At 35.5% G+C, this 22,735-nt stretch overlaps 1 protein-coding gene across 4 annotated transcripts in view; it reads right to left on the reverse strand.

Annotated features, from left to right (window-relative positions):
- Positions 1–22,735, reverse strand: part of PMS1 (PMS1 homolog 1, mismatch repair system component) — an 87,218-nt gene that overhangs the window by 45,299 nt on the left and 19,184 nt on the right. For all 4 annotated transcript variants that reach the window (XM_031037534.2, XM_031037669.2, XM_031037491.2 and 1 more), the window contains 2 exons: positions 14,384–14,486; positions 8,452–8,615 (listed from right to left, as the gene is read on the reverse strand). In XM_031037534.2, the coding sequence (XP_030893394.2) occupies positions 8,452–8,615; positions 14,384–14,486 (267 nt within the window). The remainder of the gene's footprint in view (positions 1–8,451; positions 8,616–14,383; positions 14,487–22,735) is intronic.

Here is a 22,735-nt window from a genome sequence, read left to right on the forward strand (position 1 = left end):
GATCATCTACAACAGGGATAAGCAAACTACAGCCCAAGGACTGAACTGCCTTTAAATTTTTTTTTGAAGTTTTACTGTCTGTGGTTGCTTTCTTGCTACAACAGCAGAGCTGAATAGTTGTAAAAGACTGTATTGCCCATAAACCCCAAAATATTTATTATATGGCTCTTTATAAAAAAAGTTTACTGACCCTGATGCAGAATTCATAGGTCATTTATAAAGGCTTTGATGTTACTGAGACGGAAACTCATTAAAGAGGGGTTGCATGATCTGACTTACATTTTTACAGGGTCACTCTTGCTGTTGGGATGGAAATAGACTGAAGACAGCAAGGAAGGAAATGGGGAGATCCAATTAGGATGCTATTACAAAAACCCAGGTGAGAGATGATGGTAGCTTGGACCACAGTGATAATCACAGACATAGTGCAATGTAGTTAGATTTTACATATATTTTGAAGGTAGGCCTAGTATTTTGAAGGTAGACCTACAGAATTTACTCTGTGGCAAATGCTAATAAGTAAGATAAGGAGTGAGAAGTGACCACTGATTTAGCAATCCGGAGGTCAACGGCGACCCTGACAAGAACAGTTTTGGGAGAGTGGTAAAGGAAACCTGAGAGAAAGTGGGTTCAAGACAGAATGGAAGGACAATAATTGGAGACAATGAATAAAGACAACTATTTTCAGGAAGTTTTGCCCAAGTGAAGGAATCGGCTTTTCCTAGGAACATGGGGAGTACATCCATAGTGACAAAGGGAAGGCTGAATATATGAGCACAACTGCAGATAGGTGGGTGGTTTGTGGAAGTTCTTTTTATTGCCTCAATTTTCTCACTCAAATAGGATGCAAGATCAGATGACAGTGAAGACAGAGAAGAAGGTGTTGCCTGTCTGAGGAGAGAAAAGATGAAATAGCCATTTGGGATCTTGCCATTCAATGTGTGGTGCACAAACCAGCAGCAACCACATTACTTGGAGACTTGTTGGAAATGTAGAATCTCAGGTTCTCCCTAACCTACTGAGTAAGAATCTGCATTTTAATAAGATCCCAAGTTATCTGCATGAACATTAGTCTGTTTAAAGCACTGATGTAAGAGACCAGGAGAGAAAATGCACTAGAGAAACACAGTATAACTACCAGGCAGCACTAAGATTAGTGATCATGAATTTAAAGTGGTACTACTTAGGATGGGTGTGTGTTTTCTTCCAGCACATCCAGCTTGGTTCAGGCACCAAGAAGACAAGATGGCTTTAACCAGGATTTGGTTAGTCAAACAAGTACAGTTCAGTGACAGAAAAGCAATGATAATTAGAGACCTTGTAATTTAAGAAGAGAACCGAAGACATCACAGATAAGAAACAGTTAAAAGACAATAGGATCAATGGATCACAGGTCCAGTAGAGTCTGAAGACTGTTGGCAGGAGTACACTGGAGAGACAGAGGGTGATGATCAGAGAGTGAAATACTTAACACAAATCATGGAGGACGTGAAGTTTTTGGCCATGACAAGGTCTATGGTATAGTCACTGCAATTAATGGTTGACGCAGGGTGGAGGGAAAAAAAAAAAAAATCACTGGAGAAAAGGTAAAAGATTTGAGAAGCTAGAGATTTTGGGTTGGAGAGGAAAAGGAATGGTCTGGAAGTTGCAATGAGGCATAATGAGGTGAGGAACAGATGAGAGAAATCAGTCACCATTTGAAAGGGCTGCAGAAGATACAGTGTTCTCAGGGAAAGCCAGATTTCAGAGCAAGAAGATCAAAGAAAAGGCTAAGGACACAGGGATTTTACTCATGACTAATCATGAAATGGGGCATTTCAGGACATGGGGATGTGTGAGAGACAGAGTTAGAGAAAGCAATGATTTGTATGAGAAAAAGAGTCCAGGGCACCTGGGTGGCTCAGCTGGTTAAGCATTTTCCTTCAGCTCACTTAGGTCCTCATCCCAGAGTTCTGGGATCGAGCCCTACGTCAGGCTCCCTGCTCAGGGGGAGTCTGCTTCTGTCTATGCCTCTGCGCCCCCGCCCCCACTCATGCTCTCTCTGTCAAATACATAAATAAAATCTTTTTTTTTTTTTTTAAAGATTTTATTCATTTATTTGACAGAAAGAGAGAGAGAACAAGTAGGCAGAAAGGCAGGCAGAGGGAGAGGGAGAAGCAAGCTTCCCACTGAGCAGGGAGCCCGATGCGGGGCTCGATCCCAGGACCCCGGGATCATGACCCGAGCCGAAGGCAGCAGCTTAACCGACTGAGCCACCCAGGCGCTCCCATAAATAAAATCTTAAAAAGGGTCCAGGTAATAAGGGATGAGTTGAGAGACTCAGGCTTCTTGGGTTGATTGACATAAATGAGAATAAAAACATGATTATAGAGCTGGTAGTCCCAAAGCACTTTGTAGTTTCCAGACTCTGACTTTTAAGGGAAAGGGCGGTCTTGCCAGGATTGAGAGTTCTGGGAATCCCATCTGATACCTGCAGACAAAAGCATGGAGGAGAGAGGGATGATTTTGTTCTCAGAAGTGAAGATTCCCTAATGGTAACAACCAATGGACATCTACACCCCATTGCTCTGGGCTCTCACCTGGCTCCTATCAATAAAAATCTAAGGAGAAGTTCTCATTTTTGCATATTAGATATCTTCCCTCACTCATAGGAATTTTTTTCAGAGATTTTGCTGAGCCTCTCTTCCCTTACCACCTATATTTAGTACAGAATTGAATCCCAACTATAAAGAGCATTTAAGCTTACTTCCGTGAAGCTCTCAGGCCTTAGGCAAGTTCTCTAAACATTTTGTGACAGGTAAAGTGATGTTTTATCTGTTCCGAGCAAGAGAGAACTTTTGTTTATGGGGGTCAAACGTATCTCCACACACACATCTACCCCAGCCAAGACCTTTGTTAAACATCCACACAAAGATACAGATCAAAACACATCCACCATGAAGTCTTCCTTGACAATTCTAGCCTGAAGTAATCTTTCCCTTCTCTTACTTTTCATAGTATTTATCAATATCATTCAATAATCAACAAGTTTTCATTATTCTTTTCATCTGTTTAAATGTTCATACACTTTCACATTTTCCTCACTTATACTGTAAGCTCCTATCACATAATTATTCCACAGGCCATCACATAATTATTCCATAGCACCTACTCAAAGCTCTGTATTTAGTAGTTGTGGAAAAGCTACAGCAAAGGAGAATGAACGTCACAATAAAGTCTAAGAGATCTGAACTTCAGCTCATCTTACGCTACATTAAACATTTAAGTTATTGGGTAATGAACTAAAACTCCGGATCACATGAAGATAAAATGGCAAGGGATTAGAATAAAAAATACTCTACTTGCTGAAAGGTTTGGGACAGAACAAAAAAAGATTTTCAGTTGTCTTTTCTAGATGTAAAGATCTAGGAATCTAGGAGGTATAAATTCTTATTATTTTGTAATTTGATATATAAGTCACCTCTTTAGAACTTCTAGTGGTGGAAATGTGAAACTCCAATTTTGTCAGAAAGAAATGGAAGTGCTCAAGATACATGCAGACCTCCTTAAAAATCAAAGAGTTTTAGGGGCACCTGGGTGGCTCAGTTGGTAGAGCATGCAACTCTTCATCTGGGGTTGTAAGTTTGAGCCCTATGTTGCTTGTACAGATTACTTAAAAAATAAAATCTTAAAAAAAATCAAAGAGTTTTAGAGTTGAAAAGGGCCTCAGAAATCAACTTTTACAGGCCTAGGCTCAAAAAAGCTAGATTTGTGCAGAATTCTCTGGATATTACTGATTCGAAGAGAAATCTACTGTGTTAAAGTAGAGAAATATATTACGATAAATAGTAAATATATAAAATACCTTTGGTTAGAGGATCTGTAAAGGAATAATTACATACATAGTTCCATTTAACTAAGTTAATGGAAACAAAATATATTAAATTGATGGCTCTTAAAGACTATGTCCCTGTCAACTGTTTCCCCCACTGTCCCATCCATGCAGTCTTTATATATTTCCTGATTAGAAACAGACTAGGATAGTATGTATCAATACAAGGGGGAACATACTCTGTAAAAAGTAAGAGGTCATTGGAGAATCCAAAAGGATGAATCCTCAAAAAAAGGATTAATTTTATATAATATGAGGAAGGTCTGAAAGAAGCCAGAGTGTTCAAAACCTGGAGCTTTATAAATGTATGTGATTTTGAGTTTAGCACCATCTATTTCATTTAGTATTTTACTCTGCACTATGCTGTGAGTATTAAGGGGAGTATGAGTAAGATGCAGCTCTTCCCCCCACAAGAGTCTACTGAGAAGGGGAGACAGGATGCAAATCACTGCCAACAAAGCAAAAATGACATAACAGAAATATGCAAATAATGTTACAGAAGAAGATGAAGAATAACTATGTCTTCTTACTGGGGATGGATGGGGAAGAATTCAGAGATTCCTTCAACAGTATGGATAAACATCAAAATCAAAATAAACTACAGTAAAATGTGACTTATATAGGTCTCTCATCTTTTCTATATAATAGTTCACAGAAATTAGATGAAAAGTTAAATAAATATAAGAAAGAAGAAAACATGAGAACCATTTAAAAAATTTATTATTATTAATCTGCAAGTAGCAAAAACAACAAAAAAAACCCCCCAAATCCCAACCAACCAACCAGTCAAGATTGATAATCAACCTCAAGCTAACCTTAAAACTATATTTGAATGGACCTCCACCTTTGTTAATTAAAAAAACAGAACAAAACAAAACAAAACCCAAACAAAACTTTCAAGGTTGGAACTGGAAGAATAATTTCTTCATAAGAAAAGGGCTTTGAACCACAGTCCTGAACTGGAATTTCTTGTTGACTATACTGCTTCCATAACCTTGCTTGGGATGTGGGAGGGGGTTAACCCTTTAACACTGGTCCAACTGTGGACTTTTTCTTGATTCCTCATATGGCACAGCTGAAACAAAACTGAGACATTTAACAATATTTGAGTAAAAGGCTAAAAGATGCAGAAAAGAATAAAATAAAGAATAAAATAAAATAAAAAGAATAAAAGATGCAAAAATAAAATAAAATAAAATACCACTTTTTTATTTTCAGTTTATAATCAAATAACATGTCCCTTTTTTATCATTCTTGGTCACTTGCTTCCTCCCAAATCTTCAGCCACCACCTCAAAAGAGTCTTTCTCCCTCCTAGAGACCCAGAGAACTATGTGTCAAAAGAGAGAGCCACTACACTCACTACCAAATCTCCAAGGCCACTTTCCTGGGTCTCTGTTCCCTGCTAAGGTCCTGCCTCTTCCCAGAGTGACTGATGCCAGAGATATTAAACTTTTCGAAGCTGTGTCATCATTCTTCCAGACCTCAAAAATAAATAAACTGATCCCAATAAGACTTAACACTCATGTGACATGGAGGTGGGGTAGGTAGGTGGGAAATCACTCCTTAAATTACTTCTCTCTTATAACAGTAAAAACCCTGTATCAGTGATAATCCAATTCAGCTTTTGTAATACAGTGGGCTTCTAATTATCAAGACAAAATTCAATTCAAAACAATTTTTAAAACCACGAATAGTATTTTAGGCAGAAGAAAATATTCACAAAAATCAACAAGTATGAAGTATGAAAGTATCCCTTATTTGAAATCACAATTTAACATAATGCTCTGAACTAGTTGTCTACAAAACTATTCATGCACATATGAAAGAGCCAGAATACTAAATTAGTTTCAGACATTATCACATTGAGAAAAACTTTTAATTCTAGGAAATAACTACTTTATAAATGAAAATATACACAGCAGGACCCCACAGGAATTCAGTTATTACAACAAAAGCTGAATACTACAGTGCTTTTTAAGGAATGGCTCTAGCAATTTCTCCAAATAATATCTACTTTAAATAAAGTCACTGAATCCACTTGTAAATTACTTCCCTTCGGCTGTCTCATTATTCAATATGCTTTCAAGGAACATGATGATGAAAGAAGAAAAATACCTCTTTCTAACATAACCATACTGGCAAGAACATCAATATTATCAGTATTCAAAGAATGTTTTGGCAGGTTAAACCTTCATAAAAAGAAGGAACACTATCTAATCCAAGATGTCAAAATAGCAATAGTACTTCTCATATTATGTGCAATATGATTGTTTGTTTCTAAAGAAGAAAAAAAACTTCAAAAAAAGATGTCAGTATCGTCATGTGTAAATTTTGGGCAAAGGCAAAAAATTCTTCAGAGAAGCACATAAAGAATGATAAACATGTTTAAAAGAAAAAGGCTAAGAACACAGCAGGTCTCAATGTTCAAAGAGATTTATGACATGTGCCACTGCTCTTCTGGGAGGTTTAACAACATATTTCAACATTTGAGGCAGAACAATACTATTAAGAAACAGAAGTGGATCAATAATTAGTACTAAGAGAAGAAAGCTTGAAAACAGTTTGCTTATTCTAATTCAGTCCTTGATTTCCTTGTGTAATAATAGCTAATACTTAATTTTACTTTAAGATTTTTGATAATCTTACATTATTTTCATGGTATAATACTCTCAGCACACTCTCTAGGATTTGAATTGCATCTGAAATTACTGAAGGACATCAAGGGACTAATGTTTGTTCAATATCAGTTCAGATGTGCTGTCCTCCAAAAATAATAAAATGCAGCATTTCATAAAATACTACTTTCCATTCTCAGAAGATAATGCATGCATTGATCATCTTATAGTGGATGGGAAAATTTATATAAACTTATCCAAAACTTAGAAAATATGTATTTGACTTTAAATACTCATTTCCATTACATGAAGCAGAAATCTTGGTTTAATCTCGTATTACTTTCTCATGCTTAAAACTTTTCTAATTGCTTTTCTTTTAAAAATATGTAGTTCCTATCATATTTTACCTTTTTCCATATGTCTTCCCTTCCTGATCACTGATTCTTCTGTCCTTGATCTTTTTTTAACCTTTTTTTAACATTTAACTTTTAATTGCTAAATGTCCTTTGGATCAAGAGGTCATGGGGTTATTTATACTAGCAGGATGAGCTCCATCTATCAACATCCTGAGGAATCATAGCATGGTAGAGCTGGAAGAGATCTCAAGGTATCATGTGGTTGAGCTCTACGGCAGTAGAACAGGTGGCTGACTAATCTTAATGTTCTTCTTTTTTGATTTTTTAAGATGATCAGAGATTTTGATCATAAATATTCTATCACAGCTGGTTTAATAGAGAATCTTCTTAATAACAAGTAAACAGACATTGAGTAGAAAGAAAACTGGATGAAAGAAGGGTTCTGACCTCAGTACTATTAATTACTGTAAAATATAAAACAATTTATTTGATTACTCTGAGCATCACGTTCCTCATACAAATAGAGATAATGCTACCTAACTTACAAAGTTATTATAAGTGTTCTGAAACCTGGAACAGAACTATAAATATAATATAGTATTAAAATGGGAACACAAGACAGTAGGGTGTAAAGAGCCTGCACTCTGTAGGCACGTTAAGTTTCCAATCCCATCTCAACAATTCAGTAGCTGTGCGATACAAAGTTTTAAACCTCTCTGAGTTCAGTTTAGAGGACAATGGTAAATTAATATGTCTACCTCATTTAGTTGTTGCTGTGGATTATAGGAGTTTAATGGACCGGATATGATGTAGCATTGCACAGACCCTCAATAAATATTAACTATCAACTCCCCATGAGGTTTCCAGACTTCTGCTGTGTGGTCCTACTCTCATAAATATTTCAAGTGCACATGTGGAACTTTATGAAAAACAGAATAATCACAAAATACATAAACTTTTCTTTCCAACCAAGATTCATTAAGAAACAAGAATTTCTTAATCAGCCTTGCTTTGAAAAATGGAAAGAAATGAGGTAGAGCTTCCTTAAAAAAACAAAAAAACTCTTCCAAAGAAAAAACAGTTTGTAATAGAAAGTGAAAAACATCACTAAATTGTGAACTCCTTAAAGGAGAACATGTCTTGCTCATCTTCATATTTAGGAAGCACTCAAACATTTCTTGGATGTCTACTTGAAGAATCACTGATCTCAGAAATTAAGAAATGACAGGTTCAATCAGATTTCATTTAGATATCAGATAAGAAAGTAAAGATGATCTTTATATAATAAAGATAAAACTAAAGAAATGTGGACAAATTTTTGCAAGAAGACTGTACATATCTGATTTAGATAAAATACATTTATAATAATATTACATACCAAAAAATCTTACGGAAGCATAATAATGGGAACGCCTGGGTGGCTCAGTCAGTTAAGCGCCTGCCTTCGGCTCGGGTCATGATCCCAGAGTCCTGGGATCAAGTCCCACATCGGGCTCCCTGCTCAGCGGGGAGCCTGCTTCTCCCTCTGCCTGCCACTCCCCCTGCTTGCTCAGTCTCTGACAAATAAATAAAATCTTAAAAAAAAAAAAAAGCATAATAACGCTTACCTTGTTATGTATAAAAACAATCCTTAAGTCAGGTTTAAGTATACCATAGCTTATGAGGAGATCCTGGACCTTTTTTATTTCATCTTTACATTTTTTAGCAGTTGAGTAGAACTGCTTTCTTACAGGTAGATTCTTAAACAATCTTAAAGCAGTTACAGTTGTACCTGTTGGCAGATTAAGAGGAAAGCACATTTAGATGTGAAAAGAACTTCACAGATCTTCAAATCTATATACACCAGTATTTAACCCCTTCTATCACTTGTGTCTATTTTCTCTTTTTTAGGTCTCATAAAGCATTTGTTTTGCAAGAAAATATTTATGAAACTGTTGTTTATTCCTGCAATCAACACATGAATTACCAATTAATACACAAAATTTCCTGTCCAAAAAGGATCTGGGGAAGCCATTAATTATAAGCCACAACCTGTTTTCAGAGATGTCAAAATGTGACAAAACATGCATCTCAGAATTGACTAAGATATATTATCTGAGACCTACAGTATTCAAGTTACATATAAATGCTTATTCAACATCAACATGTGGATGTCCCAAAGCCACTTCAAACCAACCACACCCAGACCTGAACTCATTATTTTCCTCCTTGAGTCTGATACTTATACCTATTCTCTTTCTCATATAACACTGACATCAACAGTTTCCAAAGGCATATATTCTAGCTTTAACTGATTCTTCCCTCTACCTCTTACTGTATAAGCCTTCTAGGCCTATCTATTCTATTCTAAAAATCTCAAATTTATGTCAAGTCCCTTTCCTTCCTTCAAAACTCAGTTCAAGATGACACTTCTTATAATAAGATATAATTCATGGTATTATAATGTTCTGCTGGTTAATTTTGTAAATAACATGATATTTGCCCTCTACCTAATAGGTTTCAGTGGCTCACTGTTGGCTATAAGAAAAGGTATAAACTTCTACTTTCAGTTCTAGAACTTTCATTTGATTCTTTTTTAGAGTTCCATTTCTCTGCTGAAATTCTCAACCTTTTTACCAATTTTGACCATCTTTTCCTCTGAATTCTTTAACATAGTTGTTTTAAGTTCTTGTCTGCTAATTCATACATCTAGGTCATGTTTGTGTTTGCTTATATTAACTATTTTTTTCTCTTGATTATAGATTCCATTTTCTTTGCTTCTCAATATTTTTGTTTTTGCCAGACCTTGTGTACAAAAGAAATAAATACTGAAGTAGATAATATTTTCCCCCAGAGAAGGCACTTCATTTCTTCTGTCAAACAGCTAGAGTGACGAGAGGATCTCTTCAATATAATTAGGAATGTATCTGGGTTGGAGCTGAGCTGTCCCTTTATTTAGCTCCAGTTCACTTCCAGTTTCAAATGTCTTAAGGATGGAATCAGGTCTTTTCCTCTAGCAAGGCTTTGGGATCCAAGCACTGCAAGAGTTTAAGATCTTTGTCTCTCTATCTCAGTCCCAATTTTCTTTATCACTGCTTACTCAGCAAAAGTCCTGATGAGATTTGGCATCTGGGAGGAAACCAGCTCTGTGTTTGAGGATCCCATCCTCCAATCTGTCATGTCAGCTCACATGTGGCTGTTAAAAGTTCAGCTGGTTTCTTCAAGGTCCATAAAAGATCCCTTATCCACAACAGAGACCACCTATGCCTCCAGACTCAGTTAATGCTCCCAGGGATGCAAGTAGCCACCAGTCTCTTCTTGTCTAGGAAGGGGTTATCTTTCTCTTGAACTTAGTTCATTTAACTTCCTTCCCCACTCCCCCAAGTTTTCACTTAAATTCCAGTTAGTTAACATACAGTGTAATATTAGTTTCAGGTGTAAGATTTAGTGATTCATCACAACACATGCCCTCTTTAATAGCCATCATGCATTTAACCCAACCACCTACCCACCTCCCCTCCAGCAACCCTCAGTTTGTTTTGTACCAGCAACCCTCAGTTTGTTTTGTATAGCTAAGAATCTGTTTTATGGTTTGCCTTTCTTTTTTCCCATGTTCATCTGTTTTGTTTCTTAAATTCCACATATGAATGAAATCATATGGTATTTGTCTACTTTGTGACGTAGTTCTTCAATGGGTTTAAAAAAAAAATTCAAGTTTTTAAAAGTATGTGCTCTTTCCCTTCACCATTCCTCTCTTGCTGCAAGGTTAAACGCCCACCCATTCTTACCTACCATCTTCAAACTCAAATGAAAACTTTTCTGAAGAACTCCCTAACCTTCCTCTAGGCAACTGATGGCTTCTATTTGCTGTCATTACTTAGTTAGTCATCTGTATTCTCCACTATTCTGTGAGTTCCTTTAACTCATTTGTGTTCTCCACTAGCTGTGACAAATATAATGGCATAAATAGTGGCTGTGGACAGATGGTGAGAAGGAAGGCAGGCAAAAATCAATAAAGCTAAATATAAATGTATTTATGAAAAGAAAAGATACCTCTTGGTTTTTTAATGAAAGATCACACTATAATCTATATATTGATAAACTATTGCTTCAGCAGCTAAAAATGTTCTCTTAGAGCAATTGAGAATTACCAATAAGCCAAGATTATATATGTTTGAATAAAACTTAATGATGGAAAACTTTGCTGATTCTAAATGAAATGTGTATCCTTAAAAAAAGTACCAAGTAATACTGGCCAGTAGGGAGGAGGCCCTAGTATACTATCATATTTTACAAGAGAACTGCTCACCTCTCTAACTTTAGCACATTCTACAAACACCAGAATTAAATTGCAGTCCTATAGTATGGCTCCCTGTTATATTTTTACATGACCCTATGTTATGCCATTTATAAAGGCAGCTATTTATATTCCTAATGTAAAGATGTATGGTTGCTTGAATATATCAAACTTTTCTTAAACTATTTAATGAGAAAAACTGCATTCTCCAGATGAAAAAAATCTTTCAATACATGCACAATCATACCCAACAGGGATTTACAAAGAACACGATGCTCTACTCCAATAACAGGGTAAGGAAAGGAACTACCCTGATTACTTTAAATATACTACTTTTGGTATCGGAGAAATTCCTAAGGCAGAAGTACTAGGAGGTGTTAAAAGAACTTGTCCAGGAGGGTAAATCAGTTTAGAAAGCTTATACTGATTAGGGTAAAGGAAATAGAAGTGATGACAGAAAAAAGACAGGATTAAAACAAATAATTTAGTAACTTATTGGTAAAATAATTTAAAAGCTGGGGACTTTTTACATTTGTTAATTTTTAAAATGTCTTAAAATAGAAGTGAACAGAAGGGTAATTTAAAATGACATATTATTGGGACGCCTGGGTGGCTCAGTCGGTTAAGCGTCTGCCTTCAGCTCAGGTCATGATCCCAGGGTCCTGGGATCGAGTCCCGCATCGGGCTCCCTGCTCCGCGGGGAGCCTGCTTCTCCCTCTGCCTCTGCCTCTCTCTCTCTATCTCTCATGAATAAATAAATAAAATCTTTAAAAAAAAAAAAATAAAATGACATATTATTAAACACATATATCATTTTAAATAGCTACATTAACCCATAAAACAAATACCTACACCCAGAAAAACCAGAACCGGAATCTCCAGTCAACTATTTTTAAACACTTTAAATATGTTTTTTTAAAGGGGTAACAAATTTTCCAATGCCTAAAAAAGATTTTGTTGTAAGCTGTCCCTGCATCTACAGTTAGGCTGTCTACAGGTGTCATCATCCAATCTATCGGATAACATGAGGAGTAACTGCTAAGCAAGGATGTTCACACCACTGCAGAAATTAATCTACAAGAACCCTAAATGAAGAACCCTTACACAGAAAATATTTAAATGGAAGTTGAATGACAGCTGTTGGTGAAATGTGAGTCTGTGATTCAATCACTCAAAAACTATCAGCCCTGGGCAATATAAATGTAAAAGGCTTTTGAAAGTATTTCCAGATTTCTATAAAATGTCCATCTATAGCAATTTGAAACTAAGAGCTTTATTCTTTGTTGCTTTCCTAGCCAATCAACTATAATTAGGAGATAAAAATGAATCATGAAAGGCAATTACTAGTTTCACAACTACTGACCTTCCAAGTGTATTGTTTCTTAAGAGGAATGTGCAAAATAAGGCTCATTTGACTGCAGAAATTCTTTAATATGCATACCTAGTCTCAGTGAAAGTAGAAGACTTAGTCACCAAAAAAAAATCAATCAGCGAATGGGCAAAGATCAGAGGGATTCCATATTTAAGTATTGCTATTTCATAGTTCCCATAGAGATGAACATAGGAAAGTATGAGAAGAATGAGTGATGCAGAGCAACAGGCCATCCAGATTAGACTGGCTACTTCTAAGATAAAAATAAATACATTTAAGTTTTAAAAGGTGATTAGATTACTTCAAAGTACTCTACAGATAGCCACCCAAATAGCTCCTAATGGTTTCTTAATTTGAACTCATAAAAATTGGAGTCAGAGCATTTCTAGAAAGGGACCATACTAAAAAAATGCCTTCTCTTTCCTAACCTTCAATACATAAAAAGAATCACAGTCTATTATTTTAATTAAAATATGTACAATATTATTATACATCAAATTAAACAGCTACTAGACTTAAGGTCATTTTAATTAACTGAATAAATGAGAAAAGAGTGTATTTTCTTAAGAGTTCTTACTAACTCTTTTGTGTGGATATAAAAATATTACTCTAAATAAGCAGGAATAATCAGTAACTAATTTGAAGATTTATAAAATAACAGAAAAAGTGAATTTGGTATCAGTATTAAGATATAAGAAAATATATATTTTTTAAAGATTTTGTTTATCTGAGAGAGAGAGAAATCATGCGGGGGTTGGGGCAGAGGGAGAGGGAGAAGCAGGCTCCCTGCTGAGCAGGGATCCCCGATGCGGGCTCCATCCCAGGACCCCGAGATCATGACCTGAGCTGAAGGCAGATGCTTAACCAACTGAGCAACCCAGGAGCCCCACAAGAAAATATATTTCAATGAAAAAAGATGGTAATCATTAAAAAAAAAATCCAATAATTTAATATTAAAATTGAAAGAAAAAAACTACAGAAAAAATATAGTACTTTAATAAATTACAAGGGACACAAAATTAAAAAAATGAATTTATGATACAAATTTTATTGCAAACAGCAATAAAAAAACACAGGGACTTTCAGATCAAATAATTCTTTTGAATATGACTCTAAAGAGTTCATATCTTCAACATTTTCTCAACTTTAAATATTCCATTACCAGAAGTTAGCAATATGAAAAAAATTAAGGGAGATACATGAAACTCAAGCCTGAAGAGATTTTCTTTTTCCTTATAAGTAAATAGTAAAGGAACTTAAAAACATAGGATGTCAATTAAAATGTAATAAAATTACAGAAGTGTATAAAACACTAAGAAATGTATTACAAATAGCAACAATAATTAATACATTTAATTGCTTCCAATAATACAGAAAGAGGAAGTAGGTAAGGATATTAGATGAAACAACATTAGCAATGGGTGGACAACTGATAAAACTGAACAATGGGTACACTATTCTATTTACTTGCACATACATTTGAAGTTTTCCATAAATAAATATATTTTAATTATTTATATAATCATAGTATCTTGATGGTATTGTTTATTACCATGATTACCAAATCAATAATGTTTTAGGCATTTCAATAAAATATCATCCTTCACATATAAAGAAAACACTAGTGATCCAACAACAGTAATACTGTTCTTACAGTTTTACAGAAGGGTGACTAATCCATATTTTTGTCCTAAGGCTTTTACACAGTTCCTCTTGAGAACCATTCCAAGTATTTAAGAGATTGGTGACTAAAGTAAGGGGTGAATATATTCACTTGGAAGTAAACTAGCCTTTATCAAGACCAAACCTGAAGCAGCACATTTGAATTTAAGGAGTAACAATGTTTTAAAAAAAAGACAGGAAAGGCAAAGATACAAAGCTACTCTCTTACCTTGACCAAGATGTGAAGGTTTTTGAGAAATTATGTGGCCGCTGCCATCTAAAACATACTGGGTGCTAAAATGATCAGAAGCTGTCCTTGTAGTAATTAAAACCTGGAATATATAAAAAAAACAAATACTAATAAAATTATTATTTTAGATACTGCAGTGGACTCATTATCAAATTAGATTTAAAATAATTATACATTTACTTAAAACTGAAAAAAAAGTTTTACTTGTTAAGCTCTTATGACCACTTCTCTTGTAATATTCCCTTAGAGTTATAATAATAATAGGCCACCGTATATTTTTTTAGGGGGCAAATTACTGATCTTTATTTTGAGTATTTAACTTCAATTAAAATGCTCATACACAAATCAGTGTATCTGAAATGACTATTTGTGTTGTGTAACTTACATCTGTAAAATCAAATATTTTGATTGCATTAGGGAAACTTGCTTTTTAAAAGACAATTCCCATAAATTTGTTGGTAACATGAAAAATCCTTTTGTAAAATGATCATTCCCTCCTTTTTTATATTCTGTATAAAACTACACTTCTGTCTTTCAAGCTAATGGTTCAAAGGAATAAAAAATATAAATCATACACATACATATTTATGGACAATTTTTTTCTTAAAACAAAACTTTGAACTATTTAAATGTAAATTTTCTATTAATTGAAAAACACTTTAGCATTAAGGCATGTATGTATAAGAAAGGATTTCACTGACCATGAAAATATTTCCTAAGATGTTAGGGACAGAAGTAAAAGTTTAAGAATGTCTGCATTCAGGGTGCCTGGGTGGCTCAGTTGGTTAAGTGTCTGCCTTCAGCTCAGGTCTGATCCTGGGGTCCAGATTTCTAGCCCAGCGGCAGGCTTCCTGCTCAGCGGGGAGTCTGACTGTCCCTCTTCCTCAGACCCTCCCCCGGCTAGTGCTCTTTCTTGGTATCTCTCTCTCTCAAATAAATAAATCTTTTTTAAAAAATAAGAATGTCCGAATTCTTGGGGCACCTGGGTGGCTCAAGTGTCTGCCTTCGGCTCAGGTCATGATCCCAGGGTCCTGGGATCGAGCCCCACATGGGGCTCCCTGCTCCGCGGGAAGCCTGCTTCTCCCTCTCCCACTCCCCCTGCTTGTGTTCCCTCTCTCGCTGTGTCTCTCTCTGTCAAATAAATAAATAAATAAAATCTTTAAAAAAAAAAGAATGTCTGCATTCTTCTGAGCTACCCTCACCATCAGCTTTTTGTTTACCTATTTTTTGAGATGTGTGGCAGAGTCTAACAATAGTAAACCATTCCACTGTCAGAAAATACCATAGGTGGGGAGTGGGGATGTTCTAGGAAAGCACAGTGGATTCAGAAAAGGGTAGCCTCCTCACACATTTTGTGAGCAATGATGATGCAAAATTGGAGCAATCTTTCTTGGCCATTCTTGGACTCAGTGGAGCTGACTGTAATTTAGGAAGAAGCCACAAAGACCCAGCTCCACTGCTGGCACTCATCTAGATCCAGTTGGATCTACACTGGATTTGATGGTTCTGCCACCCAGTTCTAACCACGCACTGATTTACAATAGGCCATGTGGCTATAGAACATGTGGCTACCATGCAGGAAATAGCAAAGTTACCCCAAAAATGGCTTCTCTAGCTCACAATACTAGTAGAATCTATTAGATTCCCTCTGAGGTTAATGTCCATCAAATCCTTACCAGGGGCATTGCCTCAAGCTGCCATTTCTATAATAACTGTTCTTCAAAAAAGCTGCACCTAACACAAAGTTGTGAGTTTCTATATAATCTTAAATGATTTTCTACTTCTTTCAAAAATACATTCCGTGGTTCAAAAGCTGTGTAATTTTAAAAGTTTTCCTGGTAACTAATCTTAATCTTCCCTGCTACATCCCAACTTTATTCTATCCAGTAAAGATTTTTTCTAATAAAGCTTAAAACAAAGAGTAAAAAAATTTCTTTCCTGTCTCTAATTTAATTACTCTATGACTGTCCCTTTAAAAATAATTCTACATTTAACCAACCACTTCTCAAAAATGCCAAGGTCAACTGAATTCTATTTCTATTCTCCAAAGAGCTAGCCACCTACCCTAAAGTTGGAGTCATTGAGCAAAAGTAGCCTGGCTCTGAGTTCTTGTTAGATGGCCCTGAATAAATGATTCCTCTATCATCTTTAAGGGGAAGGCAATGATAAGATGAAGATGATGCTAATTTACAAGGTTACGCGGGTATTTGTTTTAACTACTTTCAAAGCATTTTATAGTTATTAACTTGTTCATCCTTTAAACATATTAGTTAATAGTAAATATACTCCAACCTAGATGAATAAACCGATGTGCCAAAAAGCAAAATAGGATCTTAGTGGTCACACTGTAGTAATTCTATTAAAGAAAAAAATTGAATATTATTTTCCAATATTAAATTAGAATGTGTAGGTTACTATGAAAATTTATTTCGATAGGAAATGCTTTGCAACTCACTGTGAAAGACAGTGAAGGATAACACATAAGCATGTTTCACAAATTCATGAAATACAATGTGTTCTTCAGAGGAAGGAATTGTATTTCAAGAGTTCATTTCATCATATGACTCTGTGTCCTGGGCAGGAAAACTTTTTTTCGACTAGGCACAAGCTTAGAATGTGTTAGCTCTGCAGCAACTAACACATGTGTACCTATAGTAACTCCACCAACAGATTCATCTCTAACATTACAAATTATTACTTGTGCTTCTTACTAGAGACATTAATGAACTGTGGCAGAATGAATCTGGTGGTGTCAAGAGAAGAACTAAAGAAATTTATTTTAAGAATTTTAAAAAGAGTTTATTTTAAAAGGTAAAGTTTCAGAAGTTCTCAGAGAACCTTACAGGTTATATTAGCTATCAGTTATTAAAAACTGATTTTTTGGTCCAATTATTGAGTTTCAAGGGAATAATACTACTAATACAAAGTTAAATTACATAAAAGCATTTAAACCTTAAATAAGCATAATTTTTCTCAATGTTTTAGATAAAACAAAAATGTAAAACTTAGCATATATGCTGTTAATTCATGCCAAAAAAAAAAACCTCTCTTGGCAAAAATTCATTTAAGATAATTGTGTTAAAGTTTTGTTTTTATTTTTTTGCTGACTTTTGGATGAATACTTTGGCACAGAAACAGGATCCTGAAAACTAAGGTCAATGGTCTTCATGATTCAGGTGAAGTATCAATTTTGCCTGGATCACTGAAATGTCTTTTTCTTTCTGTGAGGATGTCTGCCTGTGCATAGTTGTACACTAATATAAGAGCTCTGATGTCAGAACCTTCTCCCGGATAATTCACTGTGGGAGACTAACAACAGGGAAATCTTGGCTCTGGCTTTTCTCCTTTCAACAGTTCTATTACCTGTGAGGAGGCTGCAATTAGAAAGCAGGATACCCTACTGCTTCAAAAATTCCTACGCCCATTCTAATTAAAGCTCTACCACCATGGCTTTAAGTAACATAGGATGTACCCTACAGTATGGAACAGGAGGGAGAAACCATCAAAATGATGGTAGGGGCTTCCTCCTATCTTTTTACAGCTATGGGGGCCCACATTTAAGGAAGTCCCAACTTTCATATTCAAAACAGAATGGCATAGCTTCTCATTCTGCCCCCTTTAAGCCATGCAGGTTTAATGAAATGTAAAACAAAAACGAACCTACAAGAAATAGTGCAGAGGACCATAGGGGAAGGGAGAGAAAACTGAATGTTAGAAATCAGAGAGGGAGGGGCACCTGGGTGGCTCAGTTGTTAGGCATCTGCCTTCGGCTCAGGTCATGATCCCAGGGTCCTGGGATCGAGCCCCCTGCTCGGCAGAGAGCCTGCTTCTCCCTCTCCCACTCCCCCTGCTTGTGTTCCCTCTCTTGCTGTCTCTCTGTCATATAAATAAATAAAATCTTTAAAATCAGAGAGGGAGACAAACCATGAGAGACTCTTGACTCTGGGAAACAAACTGAGGATTGCGGAAAGGGAGGTCAGCAGGGGGATGGGGTAACTGGGGGATGGGCATAAGGAGGGCACGTGATATGATGAGCACTGGGAATTATACGCAACTGATAAATCACTGAACACTACATATGAAACTAATGATGTTGGCTAACTGAATTTAAATTAAAAAAACGAACCTACATATCATGTTATCCCATCAAAAAATTATGTATAATGAACTTGATGGATCAGAATAATACCCAGCACAATGTAAGCACTTAAAAAAAAAATGGATAAATGAATCAATAAACATGAGTGTTATGCAGAGGATGGCTGGCACCTCTGTTAATTCTTCAGAGGGACAAACAAGAAAAATAATGAACTTATGCTATAAAATAAAGACTTTTTGTGAGAAATAGAAGGAATTTACCTAGAAATGTGTTATTAGGAAGGATTTCCCAAAAATGTTGAGTGGTCTGCATAAACTTTGAAAAGTAAGGTACAATACTGCTTGCCAACAAGGAAATGAACAAGTCTGATGATATTATCAACTTTACGACAGAGGTACATACTACTTTTCACATTCAAGTCCAGAGTGAAAATAACTTTCATCTGTATGGCACATGACTGTATTCAAGATACCTCATATGTATTATTTCATTTGCCCCTCAAATCATGATTATCCTCACTAAATGATTGTCAGAAAAGTTGACCTGCTTTATGCCTTTGGCCAAGTCTCTTATTCAAACACTTGGTACTGAGAATTAGGGTTCTCTTTTTCAGAGTTTGTTCTGATTTTAAGAAAACAAAACTGTTCAGTACTTCTCCTAAAACTGAGGTGTAACTTAGCCTCCATTTAAAATCCAGGTCAAAAAACTTCCGAGTTTCTTAAACATCTATTTGGAAGGGAAAAAGGTCATTTTTAATACAATGTATATAAAAATCAACCTAAAAAGAAATAAAATCTTTTATTACATGTTTTATTATGTGGTAAAAACAATATATACAAAGTCTTCACAAAAAAATTTTATAAACAGGTCAAAACAGAATTTTCACTATCTCTAGCTCATTCCAGTCAATATGCTTAGTAATCTGTACAAGGAATTAAACACTGGAGAAAACAAATACTTCCAAATTATTGCTATACAAACAACAATGAATTTCAAGAGAAGTTATACTTGACATGACTTTAAAGAAAACCATATCAATCAATTTGTGATATATTCATCATAAATGAGGGAAGCGGTAATTCCACTTTTAAATACCAACAGGATACTCTGTGGGTATAAAAACAATGTTTTACTCCTTTGTACTGGTTAATTCTAAGACTGGAAGCCATTTTAAAATTGACAAATTAGGAAAACTGCCCATTCTTTTCAAGTATATCAATAAAGAATATAGAATTAGATAGGTTTTAAATTTCTCCAGTGAATTTTGCTAAAAGGCTACGTAATTTTTCTAACTAAAATTGACATCTTTAAAGTAATCTAATAAAAATAATTTCAACAATCAGAATTTTGGGTGACAGCCCCTTAACAGTGAGACAAAACTATATTCCAATTACCTATCATCAATCTACTGAGCCTGAGATGATTTACATCTGTATGACTTTAAAATTACCTGCATCAGTTAGTCTGGCAGATCAAACCAAATCACTAATTTTTATTATGTAACTGTAATCTCTGCCCAAAGATTTTCAAAATAAATTGGAGCCTTTAAAATAAATATGCAGCTTCTATATATGAAATTTCAGTTCTTTCTGAATGAAGAATATTCATTAAATTTAAAAAGTGAACTTTTCTCCCCAAAAAGCACTCATTAATAACAAAAACAATAATTCCTCAATAACAATTTTTTTAAATCTAATTGACCTTAACAAGCATATATTACTTTCTGTATTTCTGAAATATTATTCAGAATCCTCCCACATAAGTCTCAACTTGACTACTCCTTGATATCATCTATTGAGCTTATGGCTGCATGTCTGAGTATATTCATTATTTTAATATGAGGTATTTTTAAACTAATAAATACCTCTCTAACCATACTAGTAAGAAGGCAGCATGACCTACTGTGGAAAACTCAGTACTGGGAGACATGATATTGGAACTGAATTCTTGGCTTTGCCATGGACACATTATATGTCCTTAAATAGGTCACAATTTTCATATTCCATTTACTGCCCTGTGCAAAGCTCTTCTAAAGTAAACTACTTAAGCACAGCGCCCTGCATACAACAGATAAATAAACAGTAGCTGACTGATTATTAGACTATGTTTCCAAGTTGGAGTAAGAAGACCTGGCATTTGGCCTCACAAGACCTAAGTTTCTTCATCAGTAATATGAGGAGACAGAACCATAGAAGACCTACATTTTAGGGTGGTTTACCCATAACACAGATTGAGAGGAAGACTAGTGAGCAGGAAGTTCATTGTGGGTGCTCCCGAGATGATCACTTGTGAGGGCAGGGCAGAAAGAGAAATGGGGCTCTGCAGTCACAAACAAGGACTTGGCTGACCCTGGGGGGGTCACTTTGGACCAGAGATAGCATGGCAGAGTTGTTCTGAATTGGAATAGAACATTTATAATCCCTCATTAGTCAGTCATTGGATGCAGGTTGCCCTGTTCAGCTGAGGTAAGGACAATCTCCAGGGAGAGACTCAGCTTTGAGCATTCAGTTGCCAATACTTGGCAGCTAGGGGAATGAGTACTCAGTCCTGACGAGGGGCATCTGGCAATGAACCAGGGTCCACTACTACTACCAGGATCCCTTCCAGTTCTAGATTTTTTGATGATGCTTTAGCTTTCAGAAACAATCCAACCCAAATCATCATCATAAAATCTATGACAAAATAATACATACTGTAAGATTTCATTTACATCAAGTTTAAGAACAGGTAGAACTAATCTGTATTGATAGAGGTCAGAATAGCTGTTACCTACTGGGAGGGAGCATGAGAGAAACTTCAGGGGTGCTGATCATGGTATATATCTTGACCTTGAGTCCATATATGTAAAATATACAAACATGTATCTATGTGTGGTTTTCCCAAAGATTTACAAGAAAAAGAGATTACATAAAATGCTGTTAATATTTTGTAAGAGAAACACGTGACATTATAATGTGTAAACTGAATATAATTTTTAAAAAGTTTACAGCCATATATTATTCTGGTAGTTTGACAATTCCTTTATTCCTCCTGTAATTTTGATAAATTATTTTAAGTATATATACTCAAGGCATTCAAATGCCTCAAAAATGAAACAAAAGACAAAATGATAAACTTGGATATCAACTGGGCTTAAGTAATCAAATAAACAAAATAGAGTACCACTGTACAGAGACTTGCAAAACTGCCGTTTAAAATCAGAACTACAGTAAAGATTTGGATAAATCATACGGCTTATTACCATGTATGTTAAAAGACTAAGTATAGTGCTGCCACCTAGGAGACAAAGCTGATAATAACCAATTTCAGTTCTGAAAGGTTATATACATCTTATAGAAAATACAGAAATGCCTTTTTGTTTGTTTATTCATTTGTGGGTTTTTTCTTCCCCCCCTTAGATTCCACCTCTGAATGAAAGGAGATAATGGCTTCCAATTATATGGACTGAATAAGTCATGGGACATAAGAGGCACAGCATAAGGAATATAATCAATGATACTGTAATAGCAATATATCAAGACATGTTAGCTACAGTTGTAGTGAACACAGCATAATGTATAAACTTGTCAAATCACTCTATTGTGTATCTGAAACTAGTGTGTCAACTACATTAAAATAAAAAAATTAATTTTTGAAAACCTAGAAATGCTAAATTATATATTATTCAACAATACTCTGCCAAAATATACCTGAAAGACTACCAAGTTTGGACAACAGCTAAAGAAATCGAATAATTATGTTCTCAAATAAATTAGATGATTTCTGGGGTGCCTGGCTGGCTCAGTTGGTTAAGCCTTCGGGCCTTTGGCTCAGGTCATGATCCCAGGGTCCTGGGATGGAGCCCCATGTCAGGCTCTCTGCTCAGCTGGAAGCCTGCTTCTGCCTGCCACTCTGCCTGCTTGTGCTTTCTCCCTCTCTGTCAAATAAATAAATAAAATCTTAAAAAAAAAAAAAAATTACATGATTTCTAAAATAGCAACCAAGAGCTCACACAATAGTATGTGCTAGTACTGGGAGTTTCAGAGGTTCCCTGGTACAAATCTGAACCCATTTAAAAAGCAAACACTTTCTACAAGATCCCAGGGCTGTAGGTTCCCAGATACATAGTCTCTAGGGAGAAAGATGGGCAATGCCCAGTTAGCTGTACCCTCTACTTGCCCTTCCCTAAAATATATTTGGAGACTCAGTGAACTCTAAAATAAAGTAAGTGCTGAGACAGAAAGGGAAGCACA

The sequence above is a fragment of the Leptonychotes weddellii genome, chromosome 3, assembly GCF_054177405.1.
Source record: "Leptonychotes weddellii isolate Sample4059 chromosome 3, ASM5417740v2, whole genome shotgun sequence".
Classification (NCBI taxonomy): Eukaryota; Metazoa; Chordata; class Mammalia; order Carnivora; family Phocidae; genus Leptonychotes; species Leptonychotes weddellii.